We start from the raw sequence: 25,295 nt of genomic DNA on the forward strand, positions 1-25,295 counted from the left end.
TGAGATATGTTTCCTTTGTTGTGTTTTGTCTTTTTTCCTTTTTTTTAAATTTGTTTTAATGTTTATTTTTGAGAGAGAGAGAGAGAGAGACAGAGCTTGAGTGGGGGAGGGACAGAGAGAGTGGGGGACACAGAATCCAAAGCAGGCTCCAGGCTCTGAGCCATCAGCACAGGGCTTAAATAACTCGCCTAGAGCCAGAGCCAGCAAGTGATGAGGTTTGTGTCTGAACTCTGCTGGTGTGGACTGCAAATCCCGTGCCTCTTCCACTTCTTTATGCTCCTACACCACGGAGCTAAAAGCCTAGATGCTTCTTTGAGTCCCCCTTGCCTGTAGAATTGCAGAAAGCTATCTGGGGCCACCAGGCTTTGTGGAGAGGGCCTCACTGGTGCCGAGCTGGGCCAGGTGCCTCCTTGTAGGGATAGTGAAGAGTGTAGACTCTCTTGACTAATGGCAGACACACACAGACCAGGTCCCCAGTCCTGCATAGATGGGGGACACAGGCACTGGGTATGAGGCCCATCTCACTTCATCATGTCTGTTTTTATTACTGGGACAAGTACAGTAGCATTGCCTCCTCTCCATATTTCATCCCAGCAAGTGTGTGGTCTGCAGGAATGAAAACAACAGGGAGCTCGAGCTAGTCTAAATAATTACTTTTTTGAAGCACGTGAGTTTGCTCTGAGTTTACTGTTAAGATTTCTTCTTTTTAATATGCAGCATGAAAGAATAATGCTGTTTCCAAGATCACCCAGTGAGCTAAAGTTTGGGTTTAAAAACAGATAGGAATATAATTGTTTGCAATATGAAAGGATGGACCGGTTTCCCTAGTGCAAAAAATGTGATGTCATTTTTACAAGTTGAATCTGCACCTAGTTATTCAGGCAGATTTGTGTGTGAAGCATGGAATAGCTGTATTTCAAAATGTCTGCAAAGCAAGTCTTCCTGATGCCCATTTATACATGGAAGCACAGCAATGTTTTTTGTGGGGTGTTTTCGTCGTTGTTGTTGATGATGTTTTTGTCTTTTCAAATTCCTCTGGGCATTACCCCAGATGGGCAGAAATATTTAGCCCTGTACTCTTGGGTACATTGTGAATGCTTGATAAACATAAAACCCATAGCACCAATGTAGCTTGAATTACAGATTCCCTGAATAAATTTTCCACCTCTGAAAAGGGGAAGATCAGAGAACTGTTAACAAATTGCTCCTACATCCAATTGTCCAGTCCTCTGATTAGGTCTAAAAAAAGACCTTGCTTTTACTGCAGTGCATAAACTACCACGTTTTTATTAGAATTTCTTCATAGTGTTTTGGAGGGTTGATAGACATTTTCCCCAAAAGAGAACATTTTTAAATAGAACTTAGGATATTCAGAAATTCCAGAGGTCTGGTTGTTTAACATTTTAAATTCTAAGGAACGTTTCAGCCCAAACCTGATCTGGCAGACCGTCCTTTCCCTCTGCCCACCCCTGTTCCCTAGCTCCTTAAAAAAAAAAAAAAAAAAAATCACTGGAAGCAATGAGAACAGGTCCTGCTGTTCCTGCAGTGCTGGCTGCTATTCCTGGTTCATGTCGCAAGCCTACGAATAGATGATATTACCACTCAAGGAACTAGACAGGGTTTTCAGATTTCACTTTGAGGATGACGATTACAGCCTGTGTGGGTTTAACCCTTGTTCTGTTACCAGATATCTATCATCATCTTGCTTTACCAGTCGTGTCCCTTTGGTTTGAACCCTGATGAGAGATGCAACAATAAATTTAACTTAAATGCAAAGCTACTGTGACTATTTGCAATGCAGTCTGCTATATTCAACTGTATTTCTTGCTGCAGTCTACAAAATAAATTCCGCTCAACAACCAGTGCAAAGATTAGATGCTTATGGTGTACAGGTGGATATAACTAAAAGGCAATATTTTAATAAATGAAAGCAGACCCAGAGGTGCTATTTTAATGTCCACAAAGAATGTGGAATTACACTGATATATTCTATTGTTTTGTCTCTATTTTTTCAAACATCAAAGAAAGACGTAGCATTTGACAGTAGTCATAGCTGCCCCAGGAACCACTGCAGTGTTTGAGCTTATTGATCTTCATGTGATGTGCCAGCTGTTCAGTTTCTGAGTTAAATTAGGAAGTGAACATGTATTTATGCCTATAGTACATCATCTTTCTGGTTTCCTGGATACTTATACCAAACTCAGAAAATTGACTCAAGACCCAGTTAATTACAGGTATACCTAGTAATAGTAAACTCTAAGAAGAGCCACAGCAATTAATGCTACTGGTTTAAAAATAAGGGAAAAGTATGGATTCCACTACATATTAAAAATGTAATAAGGTAAAAGATCAAAGTAGACTGGGTGCCTGGGTGGCTCAGTTGGTTGAGCATCGGTCTGAACTCAGGTCTTGATCTCGGGGTCATGAGTTCAGGCCCACATTGGGCTCCACACTGGGCTCCATGCTGGGCATGAAGCCTACTGAAAGAAGAAAAAAAGATTAAGGTAGGCATAAAACGATTTTTCAGATACCTCCCATATATTCTTAAGCTTCTTGAGGGCAAGGACCCTGTCTCACTTCTTTGAATGCTGCCATCTAGTTCCACACTGAACCCATGATCAACAAGGATTAATTGAATTAATTTGAAGGATGAGTCATTGCTTTAGTATGTGTTGTGAAATTTCTTTTTTTTTTTTTTTTAATTTTTTAAGTTTATTTATTTATTTTGAGAGAGAGGCAGAGGAAGAGAGAAAGCAGGGGAGGGCCAGAGAGAAAATCCCAAGCAGGTTCTATGCCGTCAGCAAAGAGCCCAACGCAGGGCTCGAACTCACGAACCATGAGATCATGACCTGAACTGATATCAAGAGTTGAACTCTTAACCAACTGAGCCAGGCACCCCTGAAATTTCTTTTTTTTTTGTTTGTTTTTGAAAGTAACAATAATCAGTCATATTTGAAAACCAAAACCAAGAGGGGAGAAAAAAAAAAAAACAAAGAGAAAGTTTATGGACCAAAGTGTTCTTTTTATTGTTTTATGTTAATAAAACTAGGATTAATTTCATAGGATTTATATTTAATGCCAGATTGACATTAAAGTCCAAAAGGATTGTTTTATGATACAAAAACCCTGGTTTTTTTTTTAAATGATACGTTATTTTTTTTTTGTCAAAGTAGTGCTACCACCAAACGTTGGGAAATAGAGGAAAGAATAAATGAGCTTTGAAACTTGTAATAGCTACAGAAGTATACAGATTATGCATCTGTTCATAGGATACAGTCACCAGACTTCAGCGCAGAGCTGTAAGATCTTATGTCAGACTTGTGTGGAAGTGCCAAAGTTATAACCGGGTAGAAGTTTCTATCCAATTGGCTTTGGGCAGAAGGTATCATTTCATTAGCATGTGAAAAATAATTACTTAACACTTAGATTTTACTGCCAATTTAACAGATTATAAGATGTGGTAAGTTCTCATGGAGTAAAGGCCTCTTTTAAAACCTTGCTTTTCAGCTATTGGTTTGTTTTTCCATTAAGTAACCATTAAGTGACCAAAGAGAGTCCTTATTAACGTTTCTCATCTATTAAGCTCTTTCCTATTAATACCACCACAAGTCCTGGGTTGCAAAGGTGGCTAAATATTCACAAATCAATCAGCGTGATACACCATACTAATAAAGAAAAGGATAAGAACCATAGGATCATTTCAACAGATGCAGAAAAAGCATTTGACAAAGCACAACATCCATTCATGATAAAGACCCTCAACAAGGTAGGTTTAGAGGGAACATACCTTAAAATCATAAAGGCCATATATGAAAAACCCGCAACTAATATCCTCAATGAGGAAAAACTGAGAGCTTTTCCTCAATGGTCAGGATCAAGACAGGAATGTCCACTCTCACAATTGTTAGTTAATATAGTCCTAGAAGTCCTAGCCACAGCAGTCAGACAACAAAAAGAAAGAAAAGGTATCTGGGCACCTGGGTGGCTCAGTCAGTTAAGCCTCCAACTTCGGCTCAGGTCATGATCTTGCAGTTTGTGAGTTCAAGCCCTGTTTTGGGCTCTGTGCTGACAGCTCAGAGCCTGGAGCCTGCTTCCAATTCTGTGTCTCCCTCTCTGTCCCTCCTGCCTCGTGCTCTGTCTCTCAAAAATAAATAAACGTTAAAAAAATTTTTCTTAAAGAAAAGACATCCAAGTCTGCAAGGAAGAAGAAAAACTTTCACTATTTACAGATGACATGAGACTCTATATAGAAAATTCAAAAAACTCCACCAAAACACTGCCAGAACTGATAAACAAATTCAGTAAAGTCTCAGGATACAAAATCAACATACAGAAGTTGGTTGATTTTCTATATACCAATAATGAAGCAGCAGAAAGAGAAATTAAGGAATCAGCCACATTTATAATTGCACCAAAAATATTAAGATACCTTGGAATAAACCTAACTAAAGAGGTGAAAGACATCTTCTCTGAAAACTGACTGATGAAAGAAATTAAAGATGACACCAAGAAATGGGAAGACATTCCATGCTCAAGGATTGGAAGAACAAATATTGTTTAAATATCTATGTTACCCCAAACAGTCTGTACATTTAACGCAATCCTCATCAAAATACCACCAGCATTTTTCATAGAGCTAGAACAAACAATCCTAAAATTTGTTTGGAACCACAAAAGACCCCACATGGCCAAAGCAACCTTGAAGAAGGAAAGTAAAGCTGGAGGCATCAGAATTCCAGACTTCAAGTTTATATTACAAAGCTATAGTGATCAAAACAGTGTCGACTGGCACAAAAGTAGACACATAGGTCAATGGAACAGAATGAAAACCCAGAAATGAACCCACAACTATATGGTGAACTAATCTTTGACAAAACAGGAAAGAATATCCAATGGGAAAAAGACAGTTTTTTCAACACATGGTATTCAGAAAACTGGACAGCAAAAGAATGAAACTGGACCCTTTCTTACACCATACACACACAAAAAAACTCAATATGGATTAAGAACCTATATGTGAGACTTGAAATCATGAAAATCCTAGAGGAGAACACAGGCAGTAACCTCTTTGATATATATAGGCTATAGCAACTTCTTTCTATATATGTCTCCTGAGGCAAGGGAAACTAAAGCAAAAATAAGTATTGGGACTTAATCAAAATAAAAAGCTTCTGTACAGTGAAGGAAATAACCAACAAAACTAAAAGGCAACCTACAGAATGGGAGAAGATATTTACAAATGACATATCTGATAAAGGGTTAGTATCCAAAATATGTAAAGAACTTATAAAACTCAACACCCAAAAGATGAATAATCCAGTTAAAAAATGGGCAGAAGATATAAATAGATATTTTTCCATATGGCCAACAGACATAAGAAAAGATGCTCAACATCACTGATCATTAGAGAAATACAAATCAAAACCACAATGAGTTATCACCTCACACCTGTCAGAATGGCTAAAATCAACAACACAAGAAACAACAGGTGTTGGTGAGGATGTGGAGAAAGAGGAAGCCTCTTGCGCTGTTGGTGGAAGTGCAAATTGCTGCAGCCACTCTGGAAAACGTTGTGGAAGCTCCTCAAAAAGTTAAAAACAGAACTACCCTACAATCCAGCAATTGCACTACTAGGTATTTACCCAAAGAATGCAATAATGCAAATTCAAAGGAACCCATATACCCCAGTGTTTACAGCAGCATTATCTACAATAGATAAGATATGGAAACAGTGCAAGCATCCATCAACTGATGAATGGATAAAGAACATGTGGGTGTGTGTGTGTGTGTGTGTGTGTGTGTACACACACACACACACACACACACACACTAGATTATTACTCAGCCACAAAAAAAGAATGAAATCTTGCCATTTGCAATGACCTGGATGGAGCTAGAGGATATAATGCTAAGGGAAATAAGTCTGAGAAAGACAAATATCATGTGATTTTCTCATATGTAGAATCTAAGAAACCAAACAAACCAGCAAGGGGAAAGAGAGAGAAAGGTGCAAATGAAGAAACAGACTCTTAACTATAGAGAACAAACAGGAGAGGTGAGTGGGGGATAGGTTGAATAGGTGATGGGGATTAAGGAGGGCACTTGGGATGAGCACCAAGTGTGGTATGTAAGTGTTGAATCACACTACATTGTACACTTGAAGCTAATATTACACAGCATCTTAACTCATTGGAATTTAAATAAAAACTTTTTAAAAATACTACCATGAGAAATATGGGACTGTTTGGTCTTTTCACTATTAGAGGACAGAGGACCCTGCTGAGGAAGTCATCATTTTGCCTTTGATTGGTGTCATTGAGTTTTTACTCAACTAATTTTTTGTTCCTTTGGTTTTTAGCATTTTCTAACTTTTAGACATATTCATGTGATAGAACAACAACACATCAAAATAAATGCCCACTGATTGTGTATGAGTGCTGTATTCTTGTTGCTTTGTTTTGTTTCATTCTGTATTAACAACAGTACATCCACCATTGCTCTGAAATCTCTACCCCTAATTTATTTACATGTGCTATGGGCATGGGTATGAGTGTATGTATATAGACAAATGGTTCCCATCGTGATGCCTAGTGTCTTTTCTTTCTATTTCTAGTTCTCTGTCCTTTATAAATCATTTATGTTTATCACTAAAAAGATATCCAAACCATTTCTTCACACCCAATTTGCAAATACTGTTTGTACGTATTTGTAGGTATTTGTAGGTATTGAGTACCTGTAGAGAGACCTTGAAACTGAGTTCAAATCCCCAAAGATGTTCCCTTCTTGGGCTACTACATTTGCTTTGTTTTTTCTCCTTGGCTGAAGTTTTTATATGCCTATGTTTTCAACATTGTAAGCATGTTTTAGGAAATGTGCAACATAAAGTTCAGTAGTTATGAGTCCTGCACATTGAAAACTGTACTTTATATCTCTTCCTCTCAAATAGAAGTATGCATCAACATCAGTTTTATAAACAAATATCTGTACCTGTATATAAATATATATGTGTGAATATGTGTATCTGTGTGTACATGTATAGATGGATAGCACAATATATTAAAAGCATTTATTTATTTTTGCTGTTTCCCAAAACAGCAAGTTAGATAACAGAATCTCAGAATTAGATGCAAATCTATCTTGGTGACCTTCTAGGCTGAGCCCCTGGTACTTCTTGGTGTGGATGGTTTGCTTACTTTCCTCCTACTGTCTTCTTTGTTTCCACAGATAAACATCATTCAGGGAATCGTGGCAGAAATCAACACCAAGACCGGGGAATCTGAGTGCCGCTATTATAAAGAGCGGCTTCTTTACTTGGAAGAAGGCCAGAAAGACTCTCTAATCGACAGCTCGAGAGTGCTGTGTTGTCATGGAGAACTGAAGAACAACCGAGGCGTGGTGAGTGGCTCCTCTTCTTCAGTGGTCTCCTCCTGGGCCTCCCCCAACACTTAAGCCATTTGATGCTAAGCCTCCTGTTACTGTGCCTTCCCCATCAAGCATCTTCAGACAAAAATTGCTTTCCAGTGTTTTTTATATCACAGGATCCCATATATATATATATATATATATATATATATATATATATATAGTTCTATATAGTTCTATATAGTTATATATATAGTTACATACCTTGTATATATGTATTTCTATATTACACATATAATTTATAAATAATATGGGTTGTGTGTTTCTAACTTATATTTATATATATTACACAAAGTATAGATTATATACATATTTTAAAATTTCACAACCAGTACATTTTCAGGAAGAATTTTGGAAACCAACACAGGGTTGCCAACTTTGTATTTTGTTTGATCATGACCTTCAACAACAAATACAGAACAGTTAACATCTCCTCCCACTTTGATATCAGAAAACCAGGGTGATTTGAACAGGTTGTTAAAAGCAGGAAACAGAAAAACAGCTCTTAAATTAAAACTCTTAGCTTTATGAGAAATTCTTTGCGTTTTTATGGATTGGTACCCATCCACAGACTGCTATTTTAAGACCAGTTTTTGTTTTTTTAAAACAATAGCCTACCCTCTATTGGCTGCATATCTAACTCTGCCCAATTTCCTGACTTTTATTCCTGAGTAGATATTGAATTTGTTCCTCCTCTCCTACATAGCAACTTGGACAGATCTCCCTGGAGCACTTAACTGCCATGGGTTGTAATTATCCATCTGTCTGTCACTCTCTTCCATTATGCTATAATCTTTTAGGGTGGAGACTGTGTCTTGTTAATCCCCAGCACCAATTATGGGGACCTGACACGTACTAAGCACTCAGCAATGTTAGGTGAATGAGTGAGTGAATGAATGAATGAATGTTTGTATAAAAAAGAATGGATTTGAATTTTATGGGAGTTCGAAATTCATTTAACTCATCAGGCTACTTTTATGTATAAGCAATAGAAATTAATGCTAATATGTATATAATTTTTATGTATTATACATAAAAATGTATATATAATGTGTAGATTTTATTATAGATAATATATATTTAAATTCAATGTTGAGAAAGCCATTGAGAAAGAGAATCTCCACTTGTATATCATCTTCAGTATCTAGTCAACCCTTAGAAGGGAAGCCAAAACTAGATTGAATAGTTCTTAATAAAGCTTTGATGATTCAAAGGACAACCTTTGACCTGGAGTATGGAGTAGCATTTGTAAGCAGGCTTGGAAATGTTATTTGAAATCACTGAGTGTATGTCATAAGCACCCATTATCAGAGCTAGTAGGGATCCATCCAACTGCTGGTACAACAGAGGTAATAAGACAGGTCACAGGCCACTGCTTGAAGAAGTGTTTCTGTTTGACTAGAGTTACTGATTGCTAGAAAGCTACATTCTGCTTCTTGCTGATTTTCAGAAAGCACCAGTGGACTTCTAATGTCTGATACTCTGACTTCTTGAACATTCTTTGTCAAAAGCCCTGTGGGAAATAGTTGGGAAGATTTATCACTCCTGAGATGAGAGCGTATTCTCTTTCTGTCCATCAATCAAGGACTGAGACTCTCTGGTTGGATGTGCCTAGGGCATTAAAGATGAACTCTAGTTCATATTTCAAGCAATAGATTTTTTAAAACAAAGATAGTAGTTGGGGTGGGAGGTTTGTTTTAGTTGTTTTTCCCAACAGAATTATGGAAGTCATTAGGAACTAAGTCCTGTATCAAGAGAAAAGCTCAATCGTTTGAGAACTAAAAGGAGCTGAGACTAAGGAGGGGAATTTTCAGTGAACACTCATAAATAAGGGATGTTTTTCAAAGATTTAACAGACAATCTGCGTTCAAATTGCCTACCTTGGCTGAAGGATTGATTGAAGTAGAAACATTGTAAAAATCTCTGATCATGTTTACAATGACAACCCCTTCTCTCCCCATCCCCAAAAGAAAAGTCTCAACATTCTTTCTACATTCCCCCCTCAAAAAAAAATAAGTCCTTAACTTGGTTATTTTTTGTTTTACTCTGTCTAAATGAACATTTGATCCTTTTGATAAACAAAATCCCACTCCTCAATCTCTTCCCACCCAGTACAAAATTATCATTTGTATTTCCACCAGCCAACATGTGGTTGAGCTTTAATTTCTGCAGGTGTGTGTGTGTGTGTGTGTGTGTGTGTGTGTGTGTGTGTGTGTGTGTGTGTTTGTGAGCGTAGGCATGGGGGGATGCATCTTTTCTCCCAAATATAAAATTGTCTGATAATGCTGAATGTGCTTCCCGTGCCCCAAATCAAGATTCTAATGTGAGTTTCCACCTGGGTTCGTGCTCCCAAATATCTCCACTGGAAAACCAGAACCCAGCTGCCGAAGTTGTAGATCTTTTCACTTCAATTCATCAGCATTTCCAAAGTGTGAGATGAGCCTCGCACTTGGAATGGAATAGAGCCAATTTACCCCAGCTCCACCCAGCAAAACTGCTTTCATGATGTGGTTGGAGACAAGCCTTTATTTTTGAGATTTTCTTTGTGCCCACAACACACACATCAGTCATCAGCCTTTAAAGTACAACCTCTTCAGAGAACTGAGGTTAACATAACCGAGATTAACATAACCGAGAAGGACCAATGCTTTGATTATCTTTCTCTGTGGCTACGGTGGCATGCTCTGGTTCCCTCAGGGATGGGCATTGTTCTGAGTTGGAGTGCCTGGATGGAGCTGATACTCAGCTCTGTGGTTTAAGAAACAAGTGTTTTTATGGGTTTGGGAAGCAAAGATTAATATTAGGCTTTGATATGCCAGGCGCATCCTTTATAGACTATTGTTCAATATGATCTCTTAGAATTATATTAGGTGCTACAAACCAAAGCTGGGGTGGAGGTACTAACTTCTTTTTCTTTCATTGCCCCCTTTATTCTACTCCCCCTTCTTATTTTTTTCTTATGGAAGCCAGAGGCTGTGTGTGTCTGCACAGGTTGTGAACTGCAATGTGAATGTTGTCCCTGAAGCGCACATTCCTGGTTGCAGATGTCTGTAGGCCCTAGGGAGTCACTCCCCCGTGAAAGACACTAGGTGCATCTGGGAATACCTCCAAGTTGCCCAGCTTCTGTTCTGGAGGTAGATTTGAGCCTAGAAATTCATAATACAATGTGAACCTGGTACCTGAGGACCTCTTCTCCACAGAAGTCCACTAATATTTCTAGACCGTTGCTTAGAGAAATCCTGCGGATTCTTTTCTCCTAGAAACTTCATGTTTTCCTGTTCCAAGAAGTGCTTGTGATCACTCGAGCCGTCACCCACAATGAGCGGCTCTGCTACCAGTTGTACCGGCAGCCGATCCCTGTAAAGGACCTCCTACTGGAAGACCTGCAGGATGGAGAAGTGAGGCTGGGTGGCTCCCTGCGTGGCGCATTTAGCAACAATGAGAGAAGTACGGATGGCAGTCGGTTTTGATCTGTTGAATGGGTTTGGTTGTGGCAGTTCAGAAGGAGTGGATGGCTGGGGGAAAGAGAGGAGCCATCACCTTGGAGTCAAACTACATTCCAATGCTATCTCATCAGTCACTGACTGTGTAACCTTGTGCAACCTCTGTGAGCCTCAGTTTCTCATCTGCAAAATGGGCATGTATGCATACTTTATCAGGTTGTTATAAGGATTAAGATACTGCAAGTAAACCTGTCTGCACATAACAGGGGCTCTTTAAATTCCCCTTCTCTGTCTCCTTCCATTGGATGAAAGCATGCTTACTACCAGATAGCCCCTATGTAGATACCAGCTGCTTACTGCTGGCTCTTGTTGAGCCAGCAGACTCATCCCTAAAGAGGCTTAAGGATGGTCACCTGGTTGAGGATTCATCTGTAATTATGTAAATGGACCTCTCTAACTTGAGACTTAATGAACAAGGAAATTAACCAAGAGAAGCTAAGATGGCAGTGTTTACTGAGTGTCTTATATGTGTCGTTCGAGGCACTGGTACACACTGGTCAACTAAACAGTCAAATTCCTTGCCCCTGTGGAGCCTACATTGTAAGAGAGGAGATAAATGATGAATAAATATTCAGGTGCTGTTCAGAGAACTAAACCCCAGCATGGGATAAATAGGGATAACAGTTGCCAGTTTGCTTTAGAGGAAATGATCAGAGAAGTCTTCCTTGAGAAAGTGACATTTGAGTGTTTTCGGTTAACATTGGCATCATATTTTCAAAATAATTATTTGTACTGCCTCTTACCTACTCATCAGTCCACCCACCCTGGTGGTAGTGGTGATGGTGGTGATGTAGTAGTAGCTTCTATTTCTTGAATACTGACTATGTGCCAGGCGTTGTATGAGCACTCACATGTATTATCACATTTAGGCCTCATGATAACCTTATAAGGTAGGTTCTCTTTGTTTCTCCCATTTTACAAATAAGGACACTGAGACACAGAGGACTTAAGGCACTTGCCCAAGAGCAAAGGGTGGAGCCTGAATTTGTCTAAAGTGGTGGTTCCCAGTCTGTTGGCTACAGGGATAGTGCAAGGGAACTGAACACACACGCTTCTGTGAACCAAGCATTGCCCATGGCATGCGGGGCCCGTTATGTGCCAGTTAAGCTAAATAAAATGTCTTCCGTGTTGCGCACTACCATTTTTCAAATGCACGTAGCTCCTATGGAGGTAGTTGTAATTTTATTTTAAAATGAAATGAAATTTATAAGTCTTTACATATCTTCTCAATCATTTGGGTACTCCATGTACAGGTACTATAATGTGGAGGATTTGGGGCATGTTTTGATATTGCAAAGAGCTTCTTCAACTTGAAAAGTCTCTAGCTTGGGGCGGTTGTAGAAATTCCAGATTACCAGGCTCATCTTACACCTACTGAATCCAAACCTGTAAGGGGAGGGTCTCGGCATATATGTTTTTAATAAGCTCACAGGGGATTTTAACACACATCCAGGTTTAAGCTGATGTCCGTTTGCTAGCCTCAAGGGCGACTGAAAGCTACACTGGTGTCAACTCCAGGTCAACTCCAGTTGATTGATGGTGGCTGCAGGGTATTGCTGAGCCATGTCACGGACCAGTGGGACACATTTTGTAATCAATTAATGATGTCTGCTCTGGTTCAGGGGGTTAATGTCACCATATATGTTATCTTTGCCCTGGGAGCTGCCTGTCCATTGATCTTTCTTATGCATGTTTTTCATTTCTAGTTAAAAACTTCTTCAGAGTGAGTTTCAAAAACGGATCCCAAAGTCAGACCCACTCGCTACAAGCCAACGACACCTTCAACAAACAGCAGTGGCTCAACTGTATTCGTCAAGCCAAAGAAACAGTGCTGTGTGCTGCCGGGCAGGCTGGGGTGCTGGACTCCGAGGGACCGTTCCTCAATCCCACCACCGGGAGCAGGGAGCCACAGGGAGAAACAAAACTTGAGCAGATGGACCAATCAGACAGTGAGTCAGACTGTAGTATGGACACAAGTGAGGTCAGCCTAGACTGTGAGCGCATGGAACAGACAGACTCTTCCTGTGGGAACAGCAGGCACATTGAAAGCAACGTCTGACAGAAGCGTGTGTACTTCCTGGAAGTAGCCCTTTGTCTTACCTGTACAGTATTTGCATTCCACACATGGAACGGTTTGGAGAAGCACTTTTTAATATTTTTGTGACCGTGTTGACCCAGTTTCTTGTATCTGTACCTTTGTCCTTAGTACTGTAACTGCCAATCTGTCTGTGTAAGCTGGGATCTGTGGCAACCGTTACCCTGTATTGTATTCCACAAGTGTCTGGATAGATGGAGGGGTACTTGAACAAGTTACTTTCAATTGTCCTGCTGGATTTTAAAACTAGAAAAGAATCTCTAAACTACTGTTCCATGTAGATTGCTTAAAAGAGTCTTTCCATGTTTCTATAGTGCTTTTCTAGCCCTTTGACATGGTAGCTGAAGGCATGGAGTATACAGGGCCTTGCAAAAAGGGCATGAGGAAGTCACTTGTGTATCATGATGGTATTCGAAGGAAAATGGGAAAAGATCAATCCTTGCAGTGAACTTGGTTCAATGTTATCCAACCAGAAAGCATGAAAACATCCCTGGGGATCCTGGATCCTTAATTTTGCAAAGCAAGAAGCACTGTGTGGACCTTGCAATGTCATCCAGTGCATATTTGATGCAATAATCTATTAGGACGTGGAATAGTGTCTGACCTTAAAAGGACCAGCACAAAAGCAGCTGTCAGCTCTGAATCTTGAACTGAAATGCAGTTGCACCGGGAGGAGGGAGTGTGTCTCTGTCAAAGTTGTTGGCTTGCTGTAGAGAGCCATTTCTAGCCTAAAACACCAGAATAGAACTCGAAAGGTTTGGGAATATCTGACAGAATAATGAGAAGGCCCATCTTCGTTTTGTTTCATCTGCCAAGCCGTACTCATATTTTGGAGCATTGAGCAAGAGACTGAAGGAGAGTCCATGCCTCTGTTCACAGAAACATATGAGAAGAAGAATTTGGAAGAAGTGCTTCATCATGACCTCTTACAGGAAACATTAAGAGCAAAGCCAGGTCTAGTGCCCTTCTGAGAAAGGCCAGAGCCTTGGGTTTTCCTGTTCTGCTTTTGGGTCATCACTTTGCCACCTTGGCCCTGTGCTGTGATCAGAGCCATAATTACATTCTCCAAAGGCCAATTTTAATTAACTCTGATTAATTAGAATCAATTAGCGAAATTAGTAACCTCTTTGTCCAGCTTTGGCTTACAGTGCAGGGTAGATTGCAGATCTTAAAAAAAGCTAACTGAATACACAGAAAAGCTCCCTGTGAGTGTAAATATTAAGGATGACCTGTGCAAAATTATTCCCACACCAGCACTAGTAGTAATGATTCTAAATTATTGCCAAAAAGTTTTTTTTAATCTTCTGTGTCTTTCGAGTTTACAGAAAGCAGTAAACGCTGTGTTGTCATTTTATGATGTACATCTAATATGTGCATTCAAAGAAGCTGTGTGACAAGATGTATCATTATAAAAACAAGGTAATATTACTTATTTTTCAAAAATGAAAAAAAATATTGTGGTCAATTATACCCTGTAAAACAGATTTCTGTATTTATAGATTTTAAACATGGTGAATTTTTTTTCTATTACAAGTTTATTTAAAATTGCTTTTGTTCTCAAATTGTTATTGATTTAGCAAGTGAATGAACTGCTGCAGATAGAAGCAGACAGAAGCTGAGAACCTGTTGCTTGATGATGGGGGAAAGAGTGAATCATTCTCTGCAGGAGCCCTCGGCCACTTTGGCTAGTGGGTTGAGGCAAGAGGTCTGTTAAGTGCTGGCCTATGGGAAGAAAGTGAATGTTTTGATGAAATGAATGTTTTTGTATAAAGGCCTTAAACTTTTCTGGAAGCATTTCAAATAAATTACATTAAAATAGCATTCTCTCTGTGTATAGTGTGTGTCCTACAAATGTCAAATTTCAGCTATCTTCCTGGGAGGTTCTTTCTGAAATGTTTGCTTGTTCTGCCCAAATACTAACTTTAAAATAGGGTGCAGGATAAAATAAATGCTCTGATTTGATCTATCAAAACTTTTGTAGAAGTCCTATTTCTAAGATCTGTTTTTTTCAAGCATTCCCTACTCATTCGCTTAATTCATTTATTCATGTTTAACAACTGTGTCTTCAATCTGTACTGCATGTAAAGTCAAGGGATAAGTCATAATTGTTACAGGAAAAAAAGTGTTGAGGGCGCCTGGGTGGCTCAGTCAGTTAAGCATCAGCTCTTTATTTCAGCTCAGGTCATGATTTCATGGTTCATGGGATGGAGCCCCACGTTGGGCTCTGCACTGACCATTCAGAGCCTGCTTGGGATTCTCTCCCTCCTTCTCTCTCTGCCCCTCCCTACCTCCAAAATAAATAAATAAACTTAAAAAAAAAGCGTTGGGGCGCCTGGGTGGCTCAGTCGGTTAAGCGTCCGACTTCAGCTCAGGTTGTGATCTCGCGGTCCGTGAGTTTGAGCCCCGCGTCGGGCTGTGTGCTGACAGCTCAGAGCCTGGAGCCTGTTTCAGATTCTGTGTCTCCCTCTCTCTGACCACCCCCCCCCACCCCGTTCATACTCTGTCTCTCTCTGTCTCAAAAATAAATGAAGATTAAAAAAAAATTTTTTTTTTAAGTGTTGAAACTCATTACTAGGATAGGTGACCATTGAGAAACTTGAGGCCAAATAGTAGAAGGCAAATTCCACTTTGAAATTCTTACTGGAAATTCAAGCCACTTTTTCTTTAATTAAAATGATTAGTTTTATTCCTACAAAAAGTAGTCTTTAGATGAAAGGGCTAAACAATTTGAAGCTATGGGTCATCCATTCTTAGTAGTAAGGTGGCCCAACAGAGCTGGTGCTTAGTCTCACCTTTATAACAAGCTCCCACCATTTTCTTTGACATATTGTTAATTCCAAGATTACTCAAGATATTCACATGAATGTAAGTCCAATTTTTTTGCCCAAATAAAAACTCATTCCTCCTCATTCTCTTCATCTTTCTCCTTCCTTTTCATCCTCCTTGTCCTTCTTCTATGCCTCTTTGGGTATTCCCTCCACTTCTCATTCCCATGATTGTACTGACTTTGATATTGGAGGGTGTGTCCCTAGCAGTGTATTAGAAAATGTACTGACATGCTGTGGGTTAGTACAAATGACTGGGAGCTAAATGGTTTTCTTCGGTCTATTCTCAAGATGTTATTTTACACATAACTAAATGTAATCCTTGCAGTTGAAATGAAAAGTCATAAGCAAAGAAGAGTCAGAACTAGCAATTTTGTGCAAAATTAGAGTGTGGTTTCAGCTTCTGGGTTGTGGTCACCACCACTGGCTGCTTTCATTTCCATTCCTGGCACCGTCTCTAGCAGCTGGGAATGCAAAACTCGTCATTACAACACTGTTGTTTTCACAAAGTCTCAGTGGGTACAGGAAACTGCAGCCCACTGTCTTGGTGGACGAGCTGTTCGACTTTCCATTTGCATTCTATATCCACCTTTAACTAATTCTTCAAAAGCCTGAGGACTTTTGAGGAGATTTGGTTACACAATTCTACCTGGGCCATTTCCCCTACCCGGCTCCCCTTGGCCTTGTGGAAAACCCCCCACTGAACCCCCCCCCCCACTTTTCACTGATGTAGTTGATTCATTTAACTCATACTATTCTGTTTGTTGACAGAATGCTAGAATTATGGTATCAGAAGGGAATTTGAAGAAGGTGAATCAAGCCCAAACCCACCAGAAGAAATGTGAAGATCATAAAGATTTAAAACCTTGCCCATAGGAACACATAATGAGAAAAGGTGACATATTCACGGCACCTACAGGGTCTTTACACAAACAAGCTGCAAAACAATCACTGTTCCTTGTATCCCAGCTCCTTTCTCCAGGCTTGGTTGGCACATCAGTCAGCTATGTAGATCCACCCAGATAAGCACTTCTTTCTTTTTTTTTTTTAATGTGCATTTATTTTTCAGAGACAGAGGGTGAGCGAGGCAGGAGCAGAGAGAGAGGGAAACACAGAATCTGAAGCAGGCTCCAGGCTCCGAGCTGTGAGCACAGAGCCCAGTGTGGGTCTCAAACCCACACGCAAACCGCGAGATCATGACCTGAGCTGAAGTTGGACACAACCGATTGAGCCACCCAGGTGCCCCAGACTAAGCACTTCTTTAACTGACCTGGTCCACATAGCAAGGAATTAGAAACCGTGCTCTGTATCTGAGAACTGATCATCTAGTTCAGGAAACTGCACATGCATTCTAAATAACTTGTCCATTTATACATATGTATTCACACACAAGCACACCTAAATATTAATGACCTGTGCTACTCATCTGTGAATGGTTTGAAGAATATCACCCTGAAGGTATTGTATTCAGTGTATCTATTTTCATATCTGTGAACACTTTAAAAAGTGAGACTGTGAATGTGAAATCACTTTGGAAATTAGTAAGAGCTAATAGTTTTCATTAGTGTTATTTAATACTCACTTTTTTTAATTTTATTTTTTATTTTTTAAAATTTACATCCAAATTAGTTAGCATATAGTGCAACAATGATTTCAGGAGTAGATTCCTTAGTGCCCCTTACCCATTTAGCCCATCCCCCCTCCCACAACCCCTCCAGTAACACTCAGTTTGTTCTCCATATTTATGAGTCTCTTCTGTTTTGCCCCCCTCCCTGTTTTTATATTATTTTTGTTTCCCTTCCTTATGTTCATCTGTTTTGTCTCTTAAAGTCCTCATATGAGTGAAGTCATATGATTTTTGTCTTTCTCTGACTAATTTCACTTAGCATAATACCCTCCACTTCCATCCACATAGTTGCAAATGGCAATACTCACTCTTAAATTTACACCTGGTGTTATGATATTTCTCAAAAATATGATGTTGGCCTTTTTCACTGTACTGCACACTTCAAAGGGGGGGTGAGTGGTCTTCTTAATCCAGCAAATCAGGAGTATTTTTTTAGATTTTTTTTTTCTTTGGCATTTTCCTTCCCGCAATTATCTGTTTTTTCTTTCAGGAACTCCAGAAAGAGAGATGTTGAACCTTGTGGATTTGGTCTGTACTCCTGATTGTTTTTCAATGTTCTTATCTCTTTGTTCCTACTTTTTATTTCCTTATATTTTGTTCTGTCTCAGGGAAACTTACTTACTGTTATCTTCTAACCCTTCTATTAATTTGGGGAAATGGTTAGCTATCACAGGCTTTGTTTTTTTTTTAAGATTTTATTTTTAAGTAATCTCTACACCCAGTGTAGGGCTTGAACTCACAACCCCAAGATCAAAGTCACATGCTCTACTAACTGAGCCAGCAGGTGCTCCAATCACAGTTTTTATTGCTAATTTTCCCCCCTTTTTCCATCATCATTCCTATTCTTAGACCATCTTGTTCTTGTTTAGTGAAGGCAATAACTACTGTAAACTCAGGACATCATAGTTTTGTTGAGTTTTTCTTCTTGCATTGTTTGTTAATCTGGCAATAATAATAGTAATATATGGGATAGGAGGGAGAAGAAAAGGAGCTTAAATGTCCAAGAAGGTAATGCCAGATATCTTCATTTACCTCTCCAAAACCACTCTCTGCCCTGATCCTTCTGTGCCTGTGAAATCTATGTGTACTTCATCAATGGGCTCTCTTCCTTGTAGCTTCTGGCCAAAGGGGACTTCTCACATGATATCAGGGAGGGAAGCAAGTGAAGTTGGAGTACTTATGCCCTCAGGTCTCTCAAAGAATTGACTTGGCCTGACTGCATCTCTTGACAGGAAGTCACAGCTCCTCTCAAGGAGTCCTCTCTGAGTTCCCATAAGCCTGCCAGCCTAGGATGGTAACAACCCTACTGTCACTAGCCCTAGGAGACTGCATTATTCTTATACCCTGCTCACAATTGCATAAAGTCCCTTTATGAAGTCCTTCTTGAATTAACCTAATTTGAATCTGCTGCTGAGCCTGCTAAGCCCCTGACGGATACTGGTGGCTGACATAATAAACATTATACTACATGTGCTATCGTCACTGTTGTCACTGTTATTCCACATCTGCATTGTATTTTCATATGTTGTGGTTCAAGGATACAAAGATCTTGTGGACTCATCAAAGTTGGATTTTGTGTTTCTGTTTCTTATTATTTCAGTGGATTGTTTTATGAGAAGAAACAGGAAAATATCTTTCAAAAACAAAGACAAAATAAACAAGGACTTTTTCAAGCATGCCACATCCCAAAGCCAAAAGACTTCATAACCAACAGACCTATACTACAAGAAATGTTAAAGAACCTTCTTTCAAGAGAGAAAAATGATACTGGATGGAAGTATGGATCCATGCAACAGAAAGAAAAGCCCTGAAAAAGCAACTATGTGGGGAAAATAGGAAATACTCTTCTTATTGTATAAATCTCCTTAAAGGATTGAGTTCTAGCCATTCTGGACTAATAAGGATAGTTTTACCTTTTCACCTGAAACAACAAGAAAAAGGCAGCGTATATGAAACTGTGGCTTTAAAGATGCTGAACATCAGATATTGAAGAACAATGGCCCTGAGAGAGGGAGAGCAAATGACTGAGCCCTGTGATTGCTCCAGCTATGGCCTTGAGAAGGTTTTCAGGCAGCAGTGCAGAGAGTGGAAACCCAGACTGAGTCCAGTGAACTCACTGAGTGGAAGAGATATAGCTAAGAATTCTGGGAGACCAAAGCAGCTACGCTACAGAGAAGAGAGCAATGCCTGGAGAGAGAACCATGGTGGTCTATAGAGGGACACACTCAGGTGCTCAGCTGAGTACTGATGAGTGCACACACGTGAAGAAACTACCCAAGGGTGGGGTATACTATCCAAAAGGATTAGAGGGAACTCACACAGTGCTGGGAATAGTGCCTATTCCCACAAACCACACCAGAAGAATATCATAATTGGGTAAAGTACTCAGAAGGGCCTACTTTCAGTAGTGGGGAATAATTACCTCTACACTAAACACTAGCCTGGTTTGCACCTAACAAGTCTTAAAAGAAAGGCTAAAAAGGATCAAACCATTTCCAAGTAACTTAACTGCATATCAGAACAAAACTCAATTGTTTATACGAATACAAAATTATCCAGCATCTAACAGGGTAAAATTCACAGTGTCTGACATCTAATCGAGGGCTACAAGCCCTGCAGGAAAGGGCAACCCATAGTGAAGAGGGAGGAAAAAAAGATTAAAACCAACCCAGAACTAACATAGATGTAGGTGCATCACAAGTTATAGCTGCGTTCCATATTTTTAATGTTAAGTGGAGAAATGAAAAATAGGAAGAAAGACCCAAATCTAACTTCTAGAGATGCAAACTACCATGTATGAGATGAAAGATACACTGGATGGGAATAATAGCAGATTATGCCTTACAGGAAAAAAAAAGATAATTTTTTAAATAAAAATACTACCCGTATGTCACAAGACAACTTTAAGTACCCTAATGTGCATGTAATTGGAGTCTCTAAAGGAATGGAGACAGGAGACAGAAGAAATATTTGAAGAAATAATTGTAAACACTTTTCTAAACTTGATGAAAACTATTACCCTACAGATCCAAGAAGCTCAAAACCCCATACATAAGAAACAATAGAACTACCCCAAGGCATAACATAATCAACTTGTTCAAAACCAGTGATACAGGGTGCCTGGCTGGCTCAGTTGGTAGAGCATGTGACTCTTGATCTCAGAGTTTTAAGTTCAAGTCCCACATTGGGTGTAAAAATAAAACCTTAAGGGGCGCCTGGGTGGCTCAGTCGGTTGAGCGTCCGACTTCGCTCAGGTCACGATCTCACGGTCCATGAGTTCGAGCCCCGCATCAGGCTCTGTGCCAACAGCTCAGAGCCTGGAGCCTGCTTCAGATTCTGTGTCTCCCTCTCTCTCTGGCCCTCCCCCCATTCATGCTCTGTCTCTCTCTGTCTCAAAAATAAATAAATGTTAAAAAAAATTTAAAAAAAAAAAAAAAACCTTAAAAAAAAAAAAAACAGTGATAAAGAGAAAATGTTAAAAAGTAGCCAGTAGAAAGACATGGTACATACAAAGGAGCAAAGCTAAGGATGACAAAAGATTTCTTATTGGAAACCAGGCAAGCAAGAACACACTGAGTGATATCTTTAAATTACTGAAAGAAATATAACTGAACATGGAATTCCATACCCAGTGAATATATCTTTTAAAAGCAAAATTATTTTCTAACATAAAAAAACTGTAAGAGTACCTTACCAGGAAACCAAAACTACAAGAAATGTTAAAAGAAGTCCTTGAGGCAGAAGGAAAATGATACTAATGGTTAATTTCACATCCAAAATTAGTCAATATAATTCATCACGTTAAAAAAAGAAAAAAGGTGGGGAACACATGATCATCCCAATATTAAAAGAAGTATTTGGGGGGTGCCTGGGTAGCTCGGTCAGTTAAGCGTGTGACTCTGGCTCAGGTCGCGATCTCACAGTTCATGGGTTCAAGCCCCACATCAGGCTCTGTGCTGACAGCTCAGAGCCTGGAGCCTGCTTCAGATTCTGTGTCTCCCTCTCTCCCTACCCTGTCTGTCTGTCTCTCTGTCTCAAAAACATGGATAGAGCTAGAGAGTATAATGTTAACTGAAATAAGTCAATCAGAGAAACCATATGATTTCACTCATATGTAGAATTTAAGAAACAAACCAAACAAAGTGGAAAAAAGGAGACAAATCAAAAAATAGATTCTTAACTATAGAGAACACACAAATGACTACCAAAGAGGAGGTTGGCAGGGGATGGGTGAAATAAATGAAGGAGATTAAGAGTATACTTATCAATGAGCGCGAGTAATATATAGAATTGTTGAATCACTGTATTCTATACCGGAAACATTGAATGCTGTACTGGAATTAAAATTTTTAAATGGACTAAAAAACAATAAATAAAAATGGACCAAAGATTTTCACAGACACTTGACAAAAAAGATATATACATGGCAAATAAGCACATTAAAAATACTCAACATCAGGGCGCCTGGGTGGCGCAGTCGGTTAAGCGTCCGACTTCAGCCAGGTCACGATCTCGCGGTCCGTGAGTTCGAGCCCCGCGTCAGGCTCTGGGCTGATGGCTCGGAGCCTGGAGCCTGTTTCCGATTCTGTGTCTCCCTCTCTCTCTGCCCCTCCCCCGTTCATGCTCTGTCTCTCTCTGTCCCAAAAATAAATAAAAACGTTGAAAAAAAAAAATACTCAACATCACTAGTCATGAGGTGAATGAAAGTACCACAATGAGATTCCACTATTCACCTATTATAAATCTGGAATTAAAAAGACTATAACAAACAGCATATAAAAAGATGCTCAGTATCTCTAATTAGTAGAGAAATGCAGTTCAAAACCTCAATGATAACATTAGGATGTCTATTATTTAAAAAAAAACAAAAAAATATTAGTAAGGATGTGGAGAAATTGAAACACTTCTGCACTGTTGGTGGGGATGTAAAATGGTGCAGCTGCTATGGAAAACAGTAGGGTGGTTCCTCAAAAAAATTAAAATAGAATTTCCATATGTTCCAGCAATCCCACACTTTGGGTATATATACAAAAGAATTGAAAGCAGAGTCTTGAAGAGGTAGTGATACCACAACCACGTTCACTGTAGCATTATTAACAATAGCCAAGAAGTGGAAGGAACCCAAGTCTATAGACAAGTGGATAAACAAAATGTGGTATATATACACAATGGAATATTATTCAGCCTTACAAAGGAAAGAAATCCTATCACATGCTACAACATAGATAAACTTGAGGACGTTATACTAAATGAGCTATGCCAGCCACAAAAAGACAGATACTACATGATTCCACTTATACAAGGCATTGAGAAATTCATAGAAATTCATAGAAACAGAAAATAGAATGTTGGTACCCAGGAGCTAGGGGGAGAGGGAAGTGGAAGTTGTTGTTTAATGGGCATAGAGTTTTAGTTTTGCAAAATGAAAAAGTTTTAGAGCTCTGTTGTACAATGACATAAATATACTTAACACTACTGACCTGCACACTTGAAAATGGTTAAGACAGTAAAACTTATGTTCTGTGTGTTTTACCACAATTAAAAATAATAAGAGGCACCTGGGTGGTTCAGTACGTTAAGTGTCTGACTCTTGATTTCAGCTCAGGTCATGATCTCATGATTTGTGAGATCGAGCACCACATTGGGCTCTGTGCTGACAGTGCTGAGCCTAATTGGGATTCTCTTTCTCCCTCTCTCTGCCCCCTCCAAAATAAATAAATTAATAAACATTTTAAAAGTAACAAAATAAAAGATTAACCAGATTTCTGTTGAGATAAGATGATATAGAATCATTCCTCCCTGTTATCCCCTACTAAGTACAACAATAAACCCTGAAAATAACACAAGAGGCAACCACAGGAGAACTCTGAAGGGTAGTAATAGAAAGGTGAACTGGTTTTGGACCTCAGAACTGGAGGAAAAACACAGTGACAGGGTGTCTTCCACTCAACTGAAGGTGACCCACGCCAGCATTTCCTGACGCAGGAATGGGAAGCAGCCCAGGTAGGTTCAGTCCACCTCCAGATCAAACAGACAGAGGGTGTTGAAGTCCCTCTGTCAACACCGGGTGAACTCAGCACTACCTGCAATAGGGCCCAATCGGGAGCCCTAACAGTAAGTGCCAGGAAGGCATTCCTTTCCCACCACGTCTGAGGCAATCCGCCCCCACCAAGAGATACTAGAGTAACCAGGTAGCACTGGCAAGAGGGACTCTGCTGCAACACGTGGCCAGCCCAGGAAGCGTCTTTGTTCCCATGGGCCTTAGACTCACCTCCTCCACTCAGAGACACCTGGTGGTCCAGCCTGGGAAACATCCTCCGCCTCTTCAGCACCAGCAAGAACCAGTGGGAGCCCCATCAGCTCCAGAAATTTTATCACTCAGAAAATTAATCTGCCTTTGGAACCACAGCCCCCCAAATTGGGTGAAGACCTGCATGCTAAACCTAGAGTCATTGCCTGCTAAAATAAAATATTTAAATAGCACCTATCCTCCCAACATAATTTTTAAAAAAGAATGCTTAGGATGCAATAAAACAATCACCTATCATACCAAAAGCCAGGAAAATTACAACTTAAGAAAAGCAATCAGTTGATGCCAACATCAATCAATATGTCAAATACTGGCAACATCTGACCAGGATTTTAAATCAGCCATCATAAAAATGCTTCAAAAATCTATTGCAAATTCTCTTGAAACAAATTTTAAAAACAGAAAAATCTCAGCAAAGAAATAGAACTTAACATGAAAAGTTATCAAGTAGAAATTATAGAACGTGAAAATACAAAGAAGTTAAACAAAAAAAAATGCTTTTGGCTTGATAGTAAAGTGGAGATGATAGACAATAGGATCAGAAACTCTACAGAAGATCAATAGAATTTACCCGAACCATAGAGAGAAAATAGAAAGAAGTTAACAGAGCTCCAGGAACCTGTAAGACTTAAAAACAAAAGCAAAAACAAAAACAAAAAAACATTGGCATCACACACATCCAATTAAGTGTAAGTTAAACTGGGAAAATCTGAGTAAGATTGGCATATGATATCAATGTGAATATCCTGGTTATGTACTATTCTATAGTTTTACAAAATGTTACCATTGGGGTAAACTAGGTGAATGGCCAACTCTTTGTATTATTTGTTACAACTGCAGGTAAATTCACAATTATCTCAGTAAAAACTTTAGTTACAAGATGGCCTAGCTGCAATGTGGAGCTTGAATAGCCGGTGCTGAAGGAGAAGCATGACTGAGAGAGAACACCAGGAATTCCAGTTTGCACGTGTTAAACTGGAGTCTCCTATGAGATATCAAGTGGCAGTACAAGTGACTGAGTCAGGGGTGTCTAGTCTGTCAGCATTTGGTTTGCAATCTACCGGACTAGGCAAAGATTTATTTTTCGCTTTGAATCATATTAATGAGGTATAATTTACATACATGCAAAAGAACCCATCTTAAGTGTACTGCTCACTGACTTTGGAAAAACATTTACACTCATGTAACCACAACCACAGTAAAGATGTAAAACTTTTCCATTATTCCAAAAGATTCCCTTGTGCTCCTTCCCAGTCAATACCTTCACCTACTCCCCATCCTGCCATTGGCTCCAGTTTATTCTTTTTTCTGTTGCTATAGCTTAAGTTTTACTTTTCTAGAGTTTCATATAGCTGGAACAAAGTAGTATGTATTCTTTTGTGTTTGGCTACTTTCCCTCATCACAACATTTTTAATATTCAGGTTGTCACATATACCAATTGTACATTCTTATTGGAGTATATGGATGTAGATACATGTATGAATGTATATATCCATCAGCATTTTGTTAATG

At 39.4% G+C, this 25,295-nt stretch overlaps 1 protein-coding gene across 7 annotated transcripts in view; it reads left to right on the forward strand.

Moving 5' to 3' along the window:
- The window catches only part of ARHGEF3 (Rho guanine nucleotide exchange factor 3), a 306,144-nt gene extending 291,307 nt beyond the window's left edge, over window positions 1-14,837 (forward strand). For all 7 annotated transcript variants that reach the window (XM_086697858.1, XM_086697859.1, XM_086697861.1 and 4 more), the window contains 3 exons: window positions 7,225-7,395; window positions 10,683-10,869; window positions 12,632-14,837. In XM_086697858.1, coding sequence (XP_086553984.1) covers window positions 7,225-7,395; window positions 10,683-10,869; window positions 12,632-12,984 — 711 coding nt within the window. In that variant the 3' untranslated portion in view covers window positions 12,985-14,837. The remainder of the gene's footprint in view (window positions 1-7,224; window positions 7,396-10,682; window positions 10,870-12,631) is intronic.
- The last annotated feature ends 10,458 nt before the right edge of the window (window positions 14,838-25,295 follow it).

The sequence above is a fragment of the Puma concolor genome, chromosome A2 (genome assembly GCF_028749965.1).
Source record: "Puma concolor isolate L17-30 chromosome A2, mPumCon1.1.hap2, whole genome shotgun sequence".
NCBI lineage: Eukaryota > Metazoa > Chordata > Mammalia > Carnivora > Felidae > Puma > Puma concolor.